The following is an 18,822-nucleotide window of genomic DNA, read 5'->3' as shown; positions in this document are numbered from 1 at the left end:
AGCCTAAGATGACAAACAGCTAAGCCAGGGGTGGCTATTTAATTTCATTGCAGGCCACATCAGTATTATGGTTGCCTCAAAGGGTCGATTGTATCTGTAAGACTAGATGTCCAGAGTACCCCACACTTTCCCCCTTACATCCGATGTCAAGAGCCCCCTTCCCCCCATCAGAAGTCTAGAGTCCCCCACCCTCCCCTACATCACAGTGCATCCCCCTTGCCCTGTGCTGCTGACAGGAAGGAGCTGGGAGCGGAGATGGGAAGCAGAGAGTGTAGGGTCTAGAGGAGGTCCAGAGGAGGGCTGGAGTCAGCTGCCAGAGTCTGCTGAATGTAGATTCCAGGGGATGCAGAGACAAGGGGATGCTGTGGCTGCACAGAGAGGGGCAGGATCTGTAGTACGAGTTCTGTCCTCCTGACTGCTGCAACAAGGTGAGGCAGAGGTGAGGGGGGGTGCAACAGGAGAGATGTGAGGGCCACATGAAATGGCCTGGTGGGCTGGATTCTATCACAAGCCGTGTGTTTGACACATGGGATCTAAGCTCTGTAGCTTAAGATGGCAGCACTAAGACAGCAGGGGCCAGCAGCACTAATAGTAGTAAATTGTAAGTGCTAATGTAAGAATTTTAACTAAGAGTTTACTGGGGAATGTTTATTTTATTGTGTTCAATGTGTTAAACTAAAAAATGCTGAGGGTTTAATACTACTTTAAGCGAAACACTTAGAAAACAAAAAAAAAACACACCTAGCCATACACTAGAAAAATTTGAATTGAGGAGCATTTGTTTGATTTTCGAACCCATTAGTAGGGTCAAATTGATGTTGGTTTGACTGCAGTAGCTAGAAAATTTAAAGGAGCAGGAAATAATTTTTTTTTCACAAACGAACAAATTTGTAACAGTGAATGTGGTTTTCATTTGGAAAATTATATTTCAAAATCAAATATAAAAAGTAAACAAAATGTTGAAGTTTTTTTAAACAACATTCAACCACTTAACGAATGTACTGATGAGATGTTTGTACAAATGTTTACACAAACATTCATTCGAAAATCTACTAGTGTATGGCCAGTTTTACCCTTGCAGTGGGTCCCCATTTCCAGTGCAAGGGTAAACTGCTAAGGGATGATAAATAAGGTGATCTATTTAACGTATTCCTTGCTCCCACTGGCTTCCTTCTCTTTGTGTGACTGGCCTCCTGATTGCAGCTTTCTGACATCATCCCTTATAATGAAAGACCAGCAGTCTTCCACTGTACAGCAGGATGCCAAGGGCCCATCCACATTTCAGAGAGTGGGGATGAACCCCAGCTGCCAAGAGAGAACAAGGAATAAAGTAAGAATATCTCCTTATTCATCATCTCCTAAGCAAAACAAGTAATTACCTTTGTAGTGAGGAAGGAGGTCCCCTGTAAGAGTAAATCTTTTTTTATCCCTCAAGTTCAGCTTTAATCATTTTCAAAATTAGATGTATACAGTGGCCCAGATCATTTTTACAAAATAGCTGGGGGCCTACTAAAAAAACAGAAACAAGACATGTTGTTGGCGAGGAAAGGGTTAAACTGAAGATAGAACCCTGCTAAGACACCTTGGACTTTTTCAACTCCCAGTAAACAGAAGTAGGACACAGGCTTAGACCCACTGTAAATTCAGAAAGGGAAAGTTGGAAAATGGAATTTTTCTGAAGGCATTTACCTGACCCTTAAACTTATTCCTGATTTAATCCCACTAGGGTCAAAAAAGGAAGCCTTAAAGGTATCTGTAGACAAAACTTAAGTTTTGGACAGAGTTGAGTAGTGTTAAAGCCTCTGTCAATTTTTTTATTGGCTGGGGTGATTCATAATCCCAATATGTCCCCCCGTAACAGGAATTAAAAGGAAAGTTCCACATAGGGACAAAGAAAACAAGAGAAAAAAAAAATAAGAAAACCTTTCCTTAGAGAAATATGGAGGTGTCATGCTTTGGTGACTTCTTATTCTGCAAATGCTAGTTGCCTGTCCGTTGCATCAGTCTTCTTGATTCAACTCTGTCTCACTAAAGCCCCGTACACACGTACCGATGGTCGGCTTACAAATGTTCCTCTTTTCTCCCCGGGATGTCGGTGTCTGCTGAAAAGTGCAAAGACAGCACAAGGACAGCACAAGAATTTTGTCCGCCGACTGCAGAAGTGATGTCATGTAATGGTTAACTTTCCCTGTGTTTTCTATTTTCTGAGCATGCCCAGTCTTGCAAATCTGCGGTCTGTCGGCCGAATTGTGTACTGACAGGCGAACAATCGTCCGTTCTGGTGTCGGCATACAAATATTTTCATGTTTGCACGAAAGACTTTTGTCCGCGGATTGTGCGCAGACATCTGTCGGAGGCACCATACTAACACGCGTACAATCGGCAGATCCTTCGTCCACCGACGTTTGTATGCCGACGATCGGTACGTGTGTACGGGCCTTAACTCAGCACACACATTTATTTAGCTTAGATCCTCAGCAGTAAAATGTTTTCATTTGAATTCCAAGCTCTAACAATAATTACTACCTTTACAAGGAGTCTGACTCTTAATGATGAACTGCTCTATATAGAACACAGAGGAATTAGGGAAACCTCATAGCACTAGGGACAGAGCCAGGACCCCCCATTAAAGAATTAAAAAAAAAAAATCCCTGGTAAGTATAAGTTTGATTCCTGGTGCTAGCATACAGGTTTGATTCTTGGTCCTAGCATGTGAGTTTGATTCCTAAACCTAGTATATGAGTTTGATTCCTGGTCCTAAAATAATAAGGGTTTGAATCTTGGTGCTAGTATAACAGTTTGATTCTTGGTCATAGTATAACAGTTTGATTCTTGGTCCTAGTATAATAACAGTTTGATTCTTAGTCATAGTATAATAACAGTTTGATTCTTGGTCCTAGTATAATAACAGTTTGAATCTTCGTCCTAGTATAATAACAGTTTGATTCTTGGTCCTAGTATAATAACAGTTTGAATCTTCGTCCTAGTATAATAACAGTTTGATTCTTGGTCATAGTATAATAACAGTTTGATTCTTGGTCATAGTATAATAACAGTTTGATTCTTGGTCATAGTATAATAACAGTTTGATTCTTGGTCATAGTATAATAACAGTTTGATTCTTGGTCATAGTATAATAACAGTTTGATTCTTGGTCATAGTATAATAACAGTTTGATTCTTGGTCATAGTATAATAACAGTTTGAATCTTGGTCCTAGTATAATAAAAGTTTGATTCTTGGTCATAGTATAATAACAGTTTGATTCTTGGTCCTAGTATAACGGTTTGATTCTTGGTCAAATTATAATAAGAGTTTGATTCTTGATCCTAGCATATGACTTTGTTGTTTGATCCTAGCATTTTAGTTTGATTCCTAATCCTAGTATAATATGAGTTTGAATGTTGGTCCTATCATATGAGTTGAATTCTTGGTCCTAGTATAAGAGTTTGATTCTTGGTCCTAGTATAACAAGAGTTTGATTCTTGGTACTATCTTATGAGTTTTATTCTTGGTCCTATCATATCATATGAGTTGGAATCTTGGTCCTAGCATGAGTATGATTCTTGATTCTAGCATAGGAGTTTGGTTCTTGGTCCTAGTATATTAAGAGTTTGATTCTTGGTCCTACTGTAAGAGTTTAGGTTCTTGGTCCTGGCATATGAGTTTGATTCTTGGTCCTAGCATGCTAGTTTGATTCTGGGATAATAAACTCTTTATAATGTATGCAACAACTTAGACAATTCTGCGTACTTAAACTCAAGTTAATTTGTCCTATCTTTTTCAACTTAGAAAGGCGATTTTCTTTGTTATGAACTTATGATCATTAGCATGATCCTGATTCCATTTTTTCTCATAGCTGTGCTGGTGATTCATCGTTTAACCGTCTCCTCTGCAGTACACTGAAGCAGCTCTGTTCTGCTCCTGTTGTGGGAAGCCACGTCAGCAGGAAACCCTGCTGCTTGCCAGGTCACATTCATAACTGTCTGGAGCAGTCGACAAGCAGCACAGTCCAGTACTTTTGGTTTTCACAAGTATACAGAGCTCAAAGCCTGGAAAATAGGGAAGACTAGGAGTCTGAACTCCCACACATGTTTGAAACCTCAAACATTTAAGGTTCACTAAATCTAAAATGTACATTGGCTAATATAAAAGCCTCTCTAATAACAGTCACCAAAATTATTGTTTAAGTTTAAAGGGGCTGCAACAAACTTAAAGAGGTTGTAAACTCGCATTTTTTTTCCTCTTTTTTTTTTCATCCTGCAAGAGAAAGACATAATGAGCTAGTATGCATCGCATACTAGCTCATTATGCAATAATTACCTTAGAACGAGCCCCCACCGTGTCGCTCACTCACCTCTATGATGGGCGACATGTCCAGTCGCCCGTCTTCCGGGATAGCGGCATCCGGCCATCTAATTGGCCGGAGCCGCGGTGACGTCACTGCCGCGCACGCGGGCGAGAGCCGACAGTCACGGCACGGGACTCTGAAGGAACGGCACGAGCGGCCGTTCCTTCAGAGCACATGCGCCAGTGACGTCACTGGCTGCATGTAAGGTAAATATCTCCTAAACGGTACATGTTTAGGAGATATTTACAGTACCTATAGGTAATCCTTATCATAGGCTTACCTATAGGTACAAGTTGTAGAGGAGGGTTTACTTCCTCTTTAATAAACTATTTTACCTGGATTATTTTGTGACATTTACTATGATTAACATAGAACCAAGCCCCCCCATAACATATGGTTTGCTGGAGCACTTAAAGCTGAACTCCATCCTTACTTTCAGTCTCGCACAGTTGTACTTGCTCCCTTCGTTATCTGAAATTGCTTCTCTGATTTAACTGCTCACTGTGAGCTGCAACAAGTCAGACAAAGCCAACCTCATTTCCTGGCTGGAGGACATCCAGCAGCATCTAGCACTCTCCACCCCAGCCTTACTGTCTCTGGGCCATCACTTTCACTTACTGCTGTTTTCAGAGATCTATGCAGCCCCACCCAACAGCCATGATCTGCCTGTATTGCCCATAGGAGCAGGGTCAAAAATGGGTATGTACTGCAAATAGAAAGGGTTTATTTAAAAATGTTATTCGCATGCTGATGATGGCGAAAGGAGGGTGAATCAAGGAAAGCAAAATGTAAGCAAAGTGACCTGCCTTTAGATTTCCCAATTAATCATCCTGCAAAGTCTCACAATTACCAGTTGATCCTGCTAGTGAAGTTGACCTAATGAAGCTTCCTGTGATGGTGTGGCAACAATGCTGCACTGCCCTTCAATTCAGAATTGCCACTCTCACAAAGGTTGTGCCTGCTTGCACTACAGTGGAATGAAAAAATGTGGCTATCAGCATTGTCACTCCCGATTCACATTCTTGTAGCTTGTCAATCAGCGCCTGCCCACACCTAGCCCCGCTTATTGTTTTCTGGATTAAAAGCACTGTTGCTGAAAGTCAGTAAGGGTCAGGCTCAGTCCTCCCCTATCCATGAGCAGAAGCAGCTCAGTGTATCTGCAACAGTGTAAAGGCTAATTCACATGGGCGCAGAGAGCCATACACCTAAAAAAAAGAAGTGACAGTAGTTTGTGTACAGCCACCTGAAAGGCTGCAGCTGTATGCTGGTAGCCATACATTAAAGCTTTTATTTACATACAGGGACAGATGAGTTTCCCCAGACGCAAACTGTGTACATCCAAACCTTTGAAACCCAACTGCTGGCCCATATGGCTCAGTAGCCAATAGTTTGGTGCTGGCAGCAGAAGGAGGCATACAATCCATTACTTATTTTAACCTAAGAGGGTGTATGTATATGCAAGCATCCTGGATTTAGGGGGTCCTAGAGTTCCAGGAAGACATTTGCAGGCACCAGAGGACTCCAGTTTTATTCATGTTGTAAGTTTCCATTCTTTTTACTGAAAGAGTGCAAAAGCACAACTAGGCTAATTCAAAAGTTAGAGAGCCAAGTGTGAATAAAGTTAAATCAAATTGCTATGGGTTACTGTACTTCACCTTTGCTCTTTAGCTAATGCATGATCCTTTGGCTGGCAGCAACAGACAGGGAAGGATAATTGAATACTTGCTAGCACAAGTCACTCCCTTATTGGCTTGCTGGCTGAGTGAGACACCACTATCACTATCTCGCTGCCTAGTGAAATTCTGCCCCATTTTCTTTAGCATCCGGCCAGTGACAGAGGGATGTGTGAAGACAGGTAAGTATTCCTTTGGCTTGCATATTGTTGCCAGTTACAGGATGGAAAGTGTAATGTCACCTTTTAGCTGGGCATAGACCAGGCATCACTAAATGTCAGACCGCTTCTCGGATGCGGACCAAATGATAGTCCCACCCGGACAGTAGCAGGCACGCCACTTAGGAGCCTGAACTCTTTCTTTCTTTGTTGCCTGGTCACTTTGTAGGTCCCACTCCTGTTTTTACTCCCAGATGCCGTACAGTCATCCCTGCAGCATGGTAGTGGATGGGAGAGGTGGCAGGCTGGGAGGTCCTTGGGTAGAAACTGCAAGTGGGTATTTAGTTGCTAGGACACTGAGCAGTCCTAGCAACCAATCACCAGCTTGTCAACAAGAAAAGTTCTGAAGCTTCCGCCCTCTGTTCAGACCTGCCCTATGTAAGGTAGGACTGTGTGTGTGGATGCAAGCACCACTGTAAAAAGGAAGGAGGGATGAGGAAACTGTTATGAAGAGGAGGTGAAGGGGGCTAAGGACATGGTTATTAAGGGGGGTGAAGGGGGCCAAGCACACAGCTATGAAGGGGGAAGGGGTGAAGGGGGCTAAGGACACTGTTATGAAGGGGGTTAAGGTCACTGTTTTGAAGGGAAGTGAAGGAAGCTACGGACACTGCTATAAAGGGTGCTGAGGACATTGCTATGAAGGGGGGTGAAGGGCTCTAAAGACACTGCTATGAGGGGGGTGGGCTGTGCCATAAAAGGGGGAACTGGGGCGTAAAGGGGGGTGATATAAAGTGGGGGAAACTGTGATGTGGTTGGAGGCTGGGACGTGGTGGGGAAACTGTGACATAAAGGGGGGGACTGTGAAGTAAAGGGGGAGGCTATGATTTGGGGGGACTTTGATGTGAAGGGGGGACTGAGGACACTGATATACGAAGAGGACTGTGATATAAATACGGGGGGCCGTGAAGTAAAGGGTCTGAGTTGTCACGCAAACATGCAATTCGGACCTCTGCTGTAAGAAAAGTTTACTGACCCGACCTCCGTGAATTTTAATTCTATACCCTTGGCATAGACAGTTTTATTTTTTTTTTAAAAAAAACTAACACATTCCTACATCTACAAAACAAGATGTATGGAGGAATTTCTGTCAATGCCCAGCTTACACTTACTTGTCTAAGCTCCTTTCCACTCAGTTGGCTATGATTATGGTATTCGCAGAATCCCTGCCAAGACTTCGAGAACTTCTACTCTCAGAATCCCTGCCATGATTACTGATGGTACTTGCAGAACCCCTGCCAGGAGTTTCAGAGTTCTATTAAATTATATGTGTGCACTATAGCCTCTTTGGTCCAGCCACCTCTTTAGTGAGGCAATACTGAGGGTCGTATCCTGGTGAAAGTTTGAACTGAAGTAAATCATGACCACTAGGGTCTCCGGTCCATCTCTACCTTCAGCAGCTCTGGTGAAAACCATCAGTTGCTTAGACCCTACATCTTGGACAAGTCATTAACATCTGCCAGGGGGAACGATACCAGCTGAAAACAGCTGAGAGTCAGAACTTTAGTACATGACATTTCTTTCTGGAAAGTAAGTTCTGCTGGTTATTAGGTCACAGCCCTGCAACCAGTCTTTGCAACTTTTGGGCTGACTCAGACCATCTCAGTGTTTTGCCTAGTTATATAGTATATTTCTGAGAGACTCTGTACACTGACTTAGCGCACTTCATTACCTTTGGAAAACAAAAATGACTAGATCTGTAGGTGGCATACCCTGATTAACTCCAAAGCGGGGGCCCAAATTCTTTCTTTACACAGGAATCCTATGTATTCTACAGTATGTCTACCACTGGTTAATCTAATGAATGCTAGAAAACCTAGAAAACCATTATGGAAACAACATACACATGTACATACAGAGCATATATTCCTACTTCCTCAAATTTATCTTATACATTAGTACAGGGGTCTTCAAACTATGGCCCTCCAGTTGTTCAGGAACGACAATTCCCATCATGCCTAGTCATGTCTGTGAATGTCAGAGTTTTACAATGCCTCATGGGATGTGTAGTTCCTCAACAGCTGGAGGGCCGTAGTTTGAGGATCCCTGCATTAGTAAAATGACCCCATATAGACTTTTAGGACAATAACTTTTAGTTTTTGAGCTTTACTCAATAGAATTTACCCTGAAGTAATGATATTTTAATAGTCAGTTAGTGTACCTTTTACATGCACACACATGTTCCAATAATACACATTCACTTGTAGCACAGGAAGTGATTAATTATCCTGTGACAGAACTGTGTGGGGTCCTCAGAAGTTTATATTAAGGAGGCTCAATATTAAATCGTCACTTCTCACAATAGAATTATAAAAGCACTAACAACAACAATAATAATAAACTCCAGACAAAATTGTCTTAGACTCTGACCATTTATTTAATTTGTAAGAAAGACCAATGATTCATACAAAGAATTGAAAACATATTGAACTTTCCTCATAAAAATACATAAAAAAAAGATTTTCCCTGATTTAAACACATCTGGAATGGATATTATTGCAGCACTTTGAACTTTTTGACTTCCTACAAAGCTTCAAACTGGCCATGCACACTTTGGACTGAGAGTATGTAAAACAAATGTGACATAATGTATCTTTCCTGAAATGTTCCAATATGTGACTTATGGGGTGCAAGAAAATGAGCAGGGGAAAAGATGCTCATGGAAGATATTTAAGGGGTATTCTACAATGCTGAAGAATATTGGTGCTTTGCACCACATAAACATTTTAAAAAGGTTTTATTTCTGTGTACATTAGTAAATATAAGAAAATATTAGTTCTTACAAGGAGTAACACAACTATCACTTTTCCCATCTCACCTCCTATTGGTCCAAACTCCTTCTTCTCCCTGTCTTGCAAAACTGTGACTTAGTCAGGTCTGATATATTATTTTAAGCTGAACCCCAGCCTTATTTTTTGTCTTGTACAGGCTCCTCTTCTGTACTAAAATTAGGTACTCTAACCCGTTTTCATACCCCGCCCCCTTTTTTTATTTATGTATGTCTTTGGACACTTCTCTCCCTAATTTCCATAAGTCGAGCAGCCTCTAGATTCCCTGCCGTTTGGTCTTCACCGTGTTTAGAGTTTTTCTTATTTATATAGGGGATACTCTCACAGCTACCCCACACACACACACTTTTTCTTCTTTTTTTTTTCTTTTACATTAGATAGTTATAAGCTCTCTTTTATTTTGTTAGCACTTTGCATTTATGTGTACCCTGTTTAGCTGTACAGATAATATTTGTATCTGGCTATTCAATCTCTTTCGGAGAATCCTCCTTGAGATCAATGTTTGTATCATTTTCCTCTTTTATTATGTAACATGTTCTTACATACTAATCGCTTGTAATTTAATCTCTGAAATTGTTTAATAAAAACTTGACAATAAATATGGTTATTCCGATTTCACTGGTTACTGTGAGCTTCTTAGCGTGAGCATTAGAAGAGGCAAGTCAAGTAGATATTGCCTACTACAAGGCAAGATCTAACCTAGCATTACTACAATGATCTACCTACCATTACTAGAGTGATTTCCACTAGCTTCCTGGTCCCATGCTGACCAGCTACCCTCCTTCTTACTGAACACAAGAGCAGAGATGTATAGTAACGAAGTAGAACTACTTAAGTACTGTACTTAAGTACCGAAAAGCGGTATCTGTACTTTCCTAGAGTAGAATTTTTTTCTCCTACTTCTACTTTTACTTCACTACATTTTTCCGATGATTTCAATACTTCTACTCAAGTATTTTTTTTTTGTGCTGCATAGTTACTCGTTACTTTTAAAAAAATTACCACTGCCAGAACAGTAGATGGCAGGTTGCATAAAGCTCAAAAAAATGTGTATAATGTCATTTGTAAATCAGCGCATACGAAAATAAAGGCTGTGTATAATAAAAGCTGCTATACCAAATCTTTCCAATAAAAAGAAAATATGAAACAAACAAATAAATTGTTCTACAGCGCTTAAAGTGCATCAAGAAACTACTAACAAACACAACTTGGCTGTGCGAATAAAGTGCCTGTGCAATCGATATATCATCGTTGCCCCCAGTGCCCTGCCCACACTCCACACAGTATCAAAAATAAAGTACATGAATGTGCTAAAGCCTAAGGGCCGGTTCACACTTGTGCGAGTGCGCCGATCGCATGTAATTCGGAGCGCACTGCTCCTTCATTACATGCGATTGGAGGTGCGGATGCGAATTCAGCCATACACTTTGTATGGCTGAATTCGCATTGTATCCGCACCAAACACGCACAGGACCCTTTTTTCCAGCCGCATCAGGATCGGATCGCACAGTGGTTCACACTTGTGCGATCCGTTCCTGTGCGAACTGTCAGATCGCACTGCGATATGCAATCAAACTGGGGGTGTCGTTAAGATTTCATTGACACCCCTGCGTATCGCATATGGCAGTGTGAACTGCCAGGGGTGCGTTTGCGATGCGGGAGTAGGCTGCGAATTCGCAGCCTTCCCGCATCGCACAAGTGTGAACCGAGACTAAATGCAGTGAAAATAATTATTCCCACAATGTAACAGTAAATTCCATTCATATAAAATATGACAATAAATCACAATAAAATAAGTTATGAAATAAGTAAGGTCAGGTGCGTGCAACAAGTTGAAGTGTGTAAACCTATCTATAACGAAAAGTCCATAAATGAATTCCAGTGTGCAAATCTAAAGTGTCACTTCACTTGTCAGATGCTTCCACCTCCTTCAGTGCTCGAGTGACCGACCAACACACTTAATAGTGGTGGCACTGGTGGATAGCGTCTGGGTGGCACTGTGGCACTGACTGCACTGGTTCAAAAAGCCATATATATTTAATTATTTCAATTCTCAATCTCATTGGTCCTCTCCTCATAAGATATTAATAACTTAAGATTAGTTGATGAACTTCTTGGCGGCCCTGGCAGGATGACGGGGACACCCGCCACTTCTGGAGCCGAGCCGCTGTGATTCCCCAACACGTGACAAAGTGACAGCCAGGACATCTAGTGGCTAGTAGTGCTCAACAATACCGCTTTTATATATAAAAATGAAATAAAATATACTGACTCACAATTTAGTAGTAGGTAGCGTGTAGCAGTAGGCAGCACAACTCAATTCAATCAATCCCACAGCCTCGCTCGCGCCGCGGCCCGCGGAATCACTGTCATGATCATCAAGTTAAGACCGCACAGGAGGAGCCATGCTGCCGTCTTCCCGCTCGAGGTCTCTGCCTCTAGATGTGTTGTGTGTCACTCAGACTCCACCCCTTAGGGCCCTTACGGAGAGGAGTTGTGACGCGGGCAGGGCCGGCCTTTGGGGTGTGCGAGCTGTGCGGCCGCACAGGGCGCCATGGGCAACAAGGGCGCCGTGCGGCCATCACAGCTCGCAGAGGATCAGGCTGAGCTGTGTGAGAGATACACAGCTCGCCTCACTGCAACAATAGGTGATCGAGGCACGGCTGCACAGCGGGAGGTGAGCGGCGACTGCGGCCTGGACAGGGTTAACACAGGCCGCGGCCGCCGCTTACCTCCCGCTGTGCAGCCGTGCCTCGATCACCTATTGCTGCAGTGAGGCGAGCTGTGTATCTCTCACACAGCTCAGCCTGATCCTTCCACGGAATCCACGCTGACTTCCTGCCCAGTGCCCACACATTCCCGGGAGTGTGGGCGGGCGGGAGGAGGAGAAGGGGCGGGGCGAGGAGGAGCTGACGATCTCTCCTCTGGCGTCAGTGCAGGGAGGAGAGATCGTCAGCTCCTCCTCGCCCCGCCCCTTCTCCTCCTCTTGCCCGCCCACACTCCCGGGGATGTGTGGGCGGGAAGTTTAAAGAAAAAAAAAAGCTGCAGACAAAGTAAAGTAAGTGACATCTCTCTCCTTCAAAAAATGTAAGGGGGGGGTCTGTGATGTAAGGGGGGGCTCTATGTGTGGGGGGGGGGCTCTGTGTGAGGGGGGCTATGTGTGGGGGTCTGTGATGTAAGGGGGGGCTCTCTGATGTGGGGGGCTATGTGTGGGGGGGGCTTTTTGTGGGGGGTCTGTGATGTAAGGGGGGGCTCTCTGATGTGGGGGGCTCCGTGGGGAGGGGGGGTCTGATGTAAGGGGGGCTTTTTGTGGGGGGGTCTCTGATGTGAGGGGGGCTTTGTGTGTGTGTGTGTGTGTGTGTAGGGGGTCTCTGATGTTAGGGGGGCTTTGTGTAGGGGTCTCTGATGTGCGGGGGGCTCTCTGATGTGGGGGGCTCCGTGGGGAGGGGGGGTCCTCAATAGTAAATTCTTCATGAAATGGGACACATACATTCTTCATGAAATGGGAGGGGGGGTCTGATGTAAGGGGGGCTTTGTGTCGGGGGTCTTTGATGTGAGGGGGGCTCTGTGTGGGGGGTCTCTGATGTGAGGGGGGGCTCTGATGTGAGGGGGGCTTTGTGTGGGGGATCTCTGATGTGAGGGGGGCTCTGTGTGGGGGGTCTCTGATGTGAGGGGGGCTCTGTGTGGGGGTCTCTGATGTGAGGGGGGCTTTGTGTCGGGGGTCTCTGATGTGAGGGGGGCTCTGTGTGGGGGGTCTCTGATGTGAGGGGGGCTTTGTGTGGGGGGTCTCTGATGTAAGGGGGGCTTTGTGTCGGGGGGTCTATGATGTGAAGGGGGCTGTGTGTCGGGGGTCTATGATGTGAGGGGGGCTTTGTGTTGGGGGTCTCTGATGTGAGGGGGGCTCTGTGTGTGGGGTCTCTGATGTAAGGGGGCTCTGTGTGTGGGGTCTCTGATTTAAGGGGGGCTTTGTGTTGGGGGTCTCTGATGTAAGGGGGGCTCTTATGTAAGGGGGGCTAAGTTATTAGTGATCATAAAAAAGAAAAGTCAAATAAAGTGCAAAAAAGGTGCAAGAAAATTTGCGCGGGGGGGGGCGCCACGGGATTAGCTCGCACAGGGCGCCTGATCACCTAAGGCCGGCCCTGGACGCGGGACGCGGGAACATTTTCTCCGTCATCTCATCTTCTTCTCTATGAGGTGAGTGAGGTGGACCGTGGAGAGGGCCTAATCCTTGCCATGGCAAATGTGCCATTTGAGAATCAAATAATCAATATAAAATATTAATATATTATATTATATACACAGGGGTCATGGGTGGCTTTTTTGAACCAAGAAGAGTGAGACTGACGGCTATGATGATTATTATCTGACCATCCATGGTCCATGGACCATAAGTGTTGTGGTGCGGCCTGTGCTTCCTGCGGCCTGCCTCTGCCTGTGCGGCTGTGCCTGCACTGCAGTGGCCACTGGCAGTGGCACTTGACTTGAGCAAAGCAAATGAGCACTACTAGTGTGAAGGACAGGTGGTGGAAGCATGTTCTGACAAGTTCTTATAATGAAAATAATATAGACAGCTTTTTGAACCAGTGCAGTGCCAGTGCTACTAAGGTGAGAGGCAGAGAGAGAGGCTATCCAGTCCACCACTTTACTTGAGCAGATCACAGAAGAAAGGTGGAAGCATCTGACAGCAAGTGACAAGCACTTCTTAGATTGCACACTGGAATTCAGTTATGGACTTTTCCTTATAAAGTTTAGTTTACACACTTAAACTTGCACCTAACTTATTCACAATCACAACTTATTTTATTGTGGTATTGTCATATATATTTTATATGAATTACATTTACATTGTGGGAATAATTTGAACTGCATTTAGCACAGACATGTCACTTTATTTTTGATACTGTGGGCGATGATTTTGAATACAAGAAGAATATATATATAATTGCAGGCACTTTATTAGCATTTTTAGCACAGCCACTTTGTTAGTAGTTCTTGATGCATTTTTCACTTTAAGCGTTGCAAGGTTTGATGAAGCTGGCCTGGCACATCATCGTCAATTGAGCAAATCAAATCAAACCGCGATTAAGAAGACTGCGCATTCTCCTGTTCTGCCTTTTGATCAGCTGAAAAGATGGACGAACCAAAAACACCACCTTCCACCCCTGGCCCTTCAACTTCAAGTGATCTGCGTGGCTGTGAGAGTGAGGAAGCTCAGGAAGGAGACCACCCCTGGCTTTAAAAGGTGGATGCTTTAAAAGGTGGATGCTTTAAAAGGGGAAGGGAGGGACATACTTTATCTGTTTTTTGTTTACAAAAAGTTACAGCCTAAGGAATTGTGATTGTCCTTTAGGTTAATCATTTGAATAAATCATTTGAAATAATAAAAAACAATATGATGTTCAAACTTTTGACTTCTTTCTTTAATAACTACATAACACAGTACTTGTACTTCTACTTTTAGTACTTGAGTAGAAATTTTTTTTCAAAACTACTGGTACTTTTTACTTTTAGTACTTAAGTAGCAAATTTTTTGAAAAAACTATTTGCAATACTTAAGTAAAAAAAATGTTGAATACTTTAGTACTTCTACTTAAGTAACTTTTTCTGCGAGCACTTCCACTTCTACTCAAGTCACTTTTTGATCGAGCACTTGTACTTTTACTCAAGTAGAAATTTTGAGTACTTTATACAAGTCTGCACAAGAGGTAGCACACTCGGCATGGGTACCATTCAGACAACACTTTGCATTATCTCACTGTTCTGACGAGGAAGAGGAAGAGGTGGGGAGGTGACATCAGTCTCCAGCTATTTCAATTAGGGAATGTGTTGCATTAATTGAAAAAAAGCAAAGCACTTTCTGAATGTCACCCGTGCCCAAACAACCTCCTGTGTTCAGTAAGCAGCAGGGCAACCGCTGGGCAGTGGACCCAGAAGCTAGTAGAGATTACTGTAGTATCAGTGGCTGCTACAGTGATTTGCAGCTTCCAGGAGAATTGGCCAGATAGGGTATATTCATATGCACTGATCCAAGCTGAACCAATGTAACTATATAAAACAAATGTACCTGGATTTTATCTTTAAGCTTTTTAGTAAAGTGCATCTAAATCCAAAACCTTTTCTTTCTGTGCATTTGATATAGTAGGAAAGGGGTAGGACACCTGGCAAGTTTTTTTTTTTTTTTGGTGTCTGTGTTCCTATTGGAAAATTACCCCTCCTATTGGACCTGCAGTGCCCTGTCAATAACTGTATGGCATTGGAAGGACAGTGGCAGGAATCTGCTGGGGTGTGAGTAAGTTACTAGCAATGGTTTTGATGGTGACCCAGTCCAACTCCTGCTACAAAGCGTGTGCTTTTTTTTAAAGCTTTTACTCTTTATATAGGTACCATTGGGCAATTTAGAACATAGCACTATTTGAAACAATTGTCATATATATAATTATATCTGAAACTTGCAAAAACAAGCCAGTAAAATTCCTTCTAACTATATCCACCATTTAGCTTTCAATATTATAAAAACTTTTTGTGTACCAATGCTGCTAAGCTGAATATATATATAAAAAGTGCAATTAGGCTTCTTCTATATACTGCTCCATTTGTTGTAATCAATGACCTTATACTGCATGGATATAATTACCTCCAAACTGAAAGACTTACTTAGTGAGATGTATTTGGGTCACTGGACATAGTGTAGTAAGCTATGCTAATGTTTCTCAACATTATTAAATATAATGTGAAAAAATATCAGCTGCACTCCACTCAGTTCCTCATAGCGTATTTCCCTTTTCCCCCTAGCCTTGTGAGCAAGCCAGGAGTGGTGAAACACATCAGGGAAGGTTGGGTGGAGACATTGTATGCAGTCAATTCATTGACTTTAAAAAAAATACGCTCAGAGAAGCTAAGCAGGGTGCAGCTGATATTTATTTTTTATTTTAAAGGGACTGGAGATGGACTATAGTGGGCAACACCCAGATTGTTTATGTATAAAGAGAGTCCATTCTTGAGCGGAGCTATAGAGCTGTGTGTGTTGCTAAAATTCAATAGAACCTAAATGAAAATGTCTACCTAAAGCTCTGTTATGTCTTGCTGGGATGGATAACCAGTAATAAAAGCAAAAAGAAAAAAAACATCAGTACTGGTAACAAGAATAAGGTAGAGAATTGGACCTTTGTTGAGGCGAAGAACAAAGGGAGATGTGAAAAGTGTAGCATTCCAAAACAAAAAGTGAATTACCAACTATTCTAATCCAATGAAAGGTAAAAACAAAATCGTTCTTGCACTACCACTATACTATTATATAAAAAATAGTTCCATTATACTGGTAATCTTTGCACTACCCATGTATGCACATAAAAGATGAAGAGTACTGTATGCTATTTACCTTTGCACCTAAGACACGGCAATAGTGAGACTACTACACTCACCAACCAATGGATGTTTAATATGACACTAAATAATATCCCTATTTCCCAAAAATTAACCATACAAATCCACTACCTAATGGCCCTGTAATGTTATTTTCATGAAATTGTTTCTATGTTTTTTCTGCAATGGCCTCCATAAGCTCTCAAACTTCCCCTTTTTCCCCCTCACTCCTGTTTGTTTGCATGTTAGTTATGGTCATGTGCACTGCTCTATGCTTACTACAAACCCCATGGTCCAAAGTCCATCTTGGAAGTGATTAAGAGAGTTTGGCTACAGTCCTACATCCAGAGGGACCATGGAGAACAAACATAGCCACCCCCCAGAAGGAAGTCAGATCAAAACAGAAAAGGAAAAAAAAAAGGGAATTTGGAGGAGGCAGACAGCAATAGAAAGTACTTTTCTAAGTTAAGAATTTTTTTTAAACAAGAGTTTGGTGTCTCTTTAAGCCCATCCTTCTGTCAGAGGGTTGTATAATGCTACTAAGCTTGCCATTATATTTATTTAAAAAAGAACAATAAAGGAATTTTCATTTTGTATTTTGAAACGTTACAACTGTTTCCATGGACAATTAGCTGCCCCTGAAATTAATGATAGCAAGCAAGCAAAAACTCCATCTACAGTATATAAATTCTGCTTTAAGATTATGCAATTTGATGCAGGCTCGGAGCTATGATGGAACTGTATGATTGCTGGCATTATACACGGTCTGATTAAATATAGTCTGGTTAGATGACTAAGGGGACATATAACTAAATTTACTGGATGGCCTTGCATACCCTTGTCAGACACAGTAGGCTGGAACACATACAGCACCAGGACTACTGAATTTTGTACCTAAATAAACCCATTTATTTAGTCCTTGTAGGTGGAAGAAACATAAACCCACTGTAATTTTTACTCTAAAAGGCTGACTGAATCATGCTCCCAGGCCCCAGAAACCACAGTGAGGGATTTGGAGGTTTCAGTGTCACATATGAACGGGCTAGTGTGAGAAAAGCTTTGCAGCTCCAGCCTAACACAGACGTCAGTTTTCCTTACCTTGAATGCACTGCAGTGTTCCGTCCTCTGCTCGTATTGTGAAGGTTTCTCCTGGGTTAACCTGAACTAGAATGACCTGTCAAAATAAGAAGATAAAAGCGGTTCAGAACAGTATAACATCTGGTATCTCTACTGGAGAACTCATGACTTCATACACTAACATCCCCCCCCCCCCCTTTAAGTCCAGTTGTCCATACAAAATGCAAAAGGAAGAATAAGGGTAGTAAAAGAAAACAGAAAAAACCCTAATTACATTCTCATTAGTGAACTGATGCACGACCAAGTGTTTTTTTCGTGTTGGTGGAAATGTTATTATGCATTTTCTCAGGAAGTAAGATTTATGTGATGGGTGTTACCAATGACAAAGTATCGGTGTAGCGTTACTGTCATTCAAACCATTTCCAGGAATTATCAGCTGCAGCTTACTGTCCTCAGTTCTTTGTAACATGCTACATGGTACTGCCAAAATGGGTTATGAATAGTCAGTGATGAATGCTGGGAAAATTTTGGCAGTGCCAAGCAAGATGCTCAGAAACAATATTACAGCTTTAATAAACAGTTAACGGGAAGCTGACAAAGACTTAGGAGGACTTGTTTAAAAAGAAGAAATCCAACCACATTCAGGCATTCTCTGTCTGCAGAGTACTTCTTAAATTTCTGAGTTCCTATGTGACTAGTGGAGACATTGTAAGGAACAGATTAGTGCAAGCTCTATATAATCAAAGACATAACCACTCGGCAGGACATTTTGCAGTGATAGAGGCTGAACAACATGTTAAGATGTATGATAACAAATATTAAGAAGTAATTCTAAGTCTAAATGTTAGCCAATATTCCCAACGCTGCTGGAACTTAGCTTGAGTGCCATCTCTAATTGGCAGCAATTGTTTGTAACCTAAAATGACCTCAAGGTGACTTTTGATTTTAAAGAGATTGGGGGTCAAGGGAGATTTCCACTTTTTAACCAGCATGAGGTGAACAACTGCCAAAACATTCACCGCTATAGGTCTAACCAGGGCCGGGAAATTGTCCAAATTTATATTGAGGATCGCCTGTTCCACATTAGCTTTAGAAAAACACCCAGTCACCTCGGAGAGGAGCCTAAAAACCGAGTTCCAATAGCTCCGGATACTAATACAAGACCATAATATGTGGGAAAGGGTACCCACCTGACCACATCCCCTCCAGCAAAGGTTAGTACGCATTTTGGAATATTTAGCTATAGAATACAGAGTTGGATACCATCTAAGAAGAATATATTGTGCCATTTCCCAATGATTAACGCACTTCGAGTAGGAGTAGCTGTATAACATGGCTTTCCGCCATTGTGCCTCT

The 18,822-nt window shown here is 42.5% G+C and overlaps 1 protein-coding gene across 1 annotated transcript in view; it reads right to left on the bottom strand.

Annotated features, from left to right (window-relative positions):
- FNDC3B (fibronectin type III domain containing 3B) overlaps nt 1-18,822 on the bottom strand; it is a 512,453-nt gene that overhangs the window by 319,381 nt on the left and 174,250 nt on the right. Inside the window, exon 3 of the mRNA XM_082249863.1 lies at nt 17,488-17,563. Coding sequence (XP_082105989.1) covers nt 17,488-17,563 — 76 coding nt within the window. The remainder of the gene's footprint in view (nt 1-17,487; nt 17,564-18,822) is intronic.

This window comes from Pelophylax lessonae (assembly GCF_965119305.1).
Source record: "Pelophylax lessonae genome assembly, chromosome: 3".
NCBI classification, from domain to species: Eukaryota; Metazoa; Chordata; class Amphibia; order Anura; family Ranidae; genus Pelophylax; species Pelophylax lessonae.
Note: the sequence above shows the minus strand (reverse complement) of the source record. Positions and strands in the feature narration are given on the sequence as shown.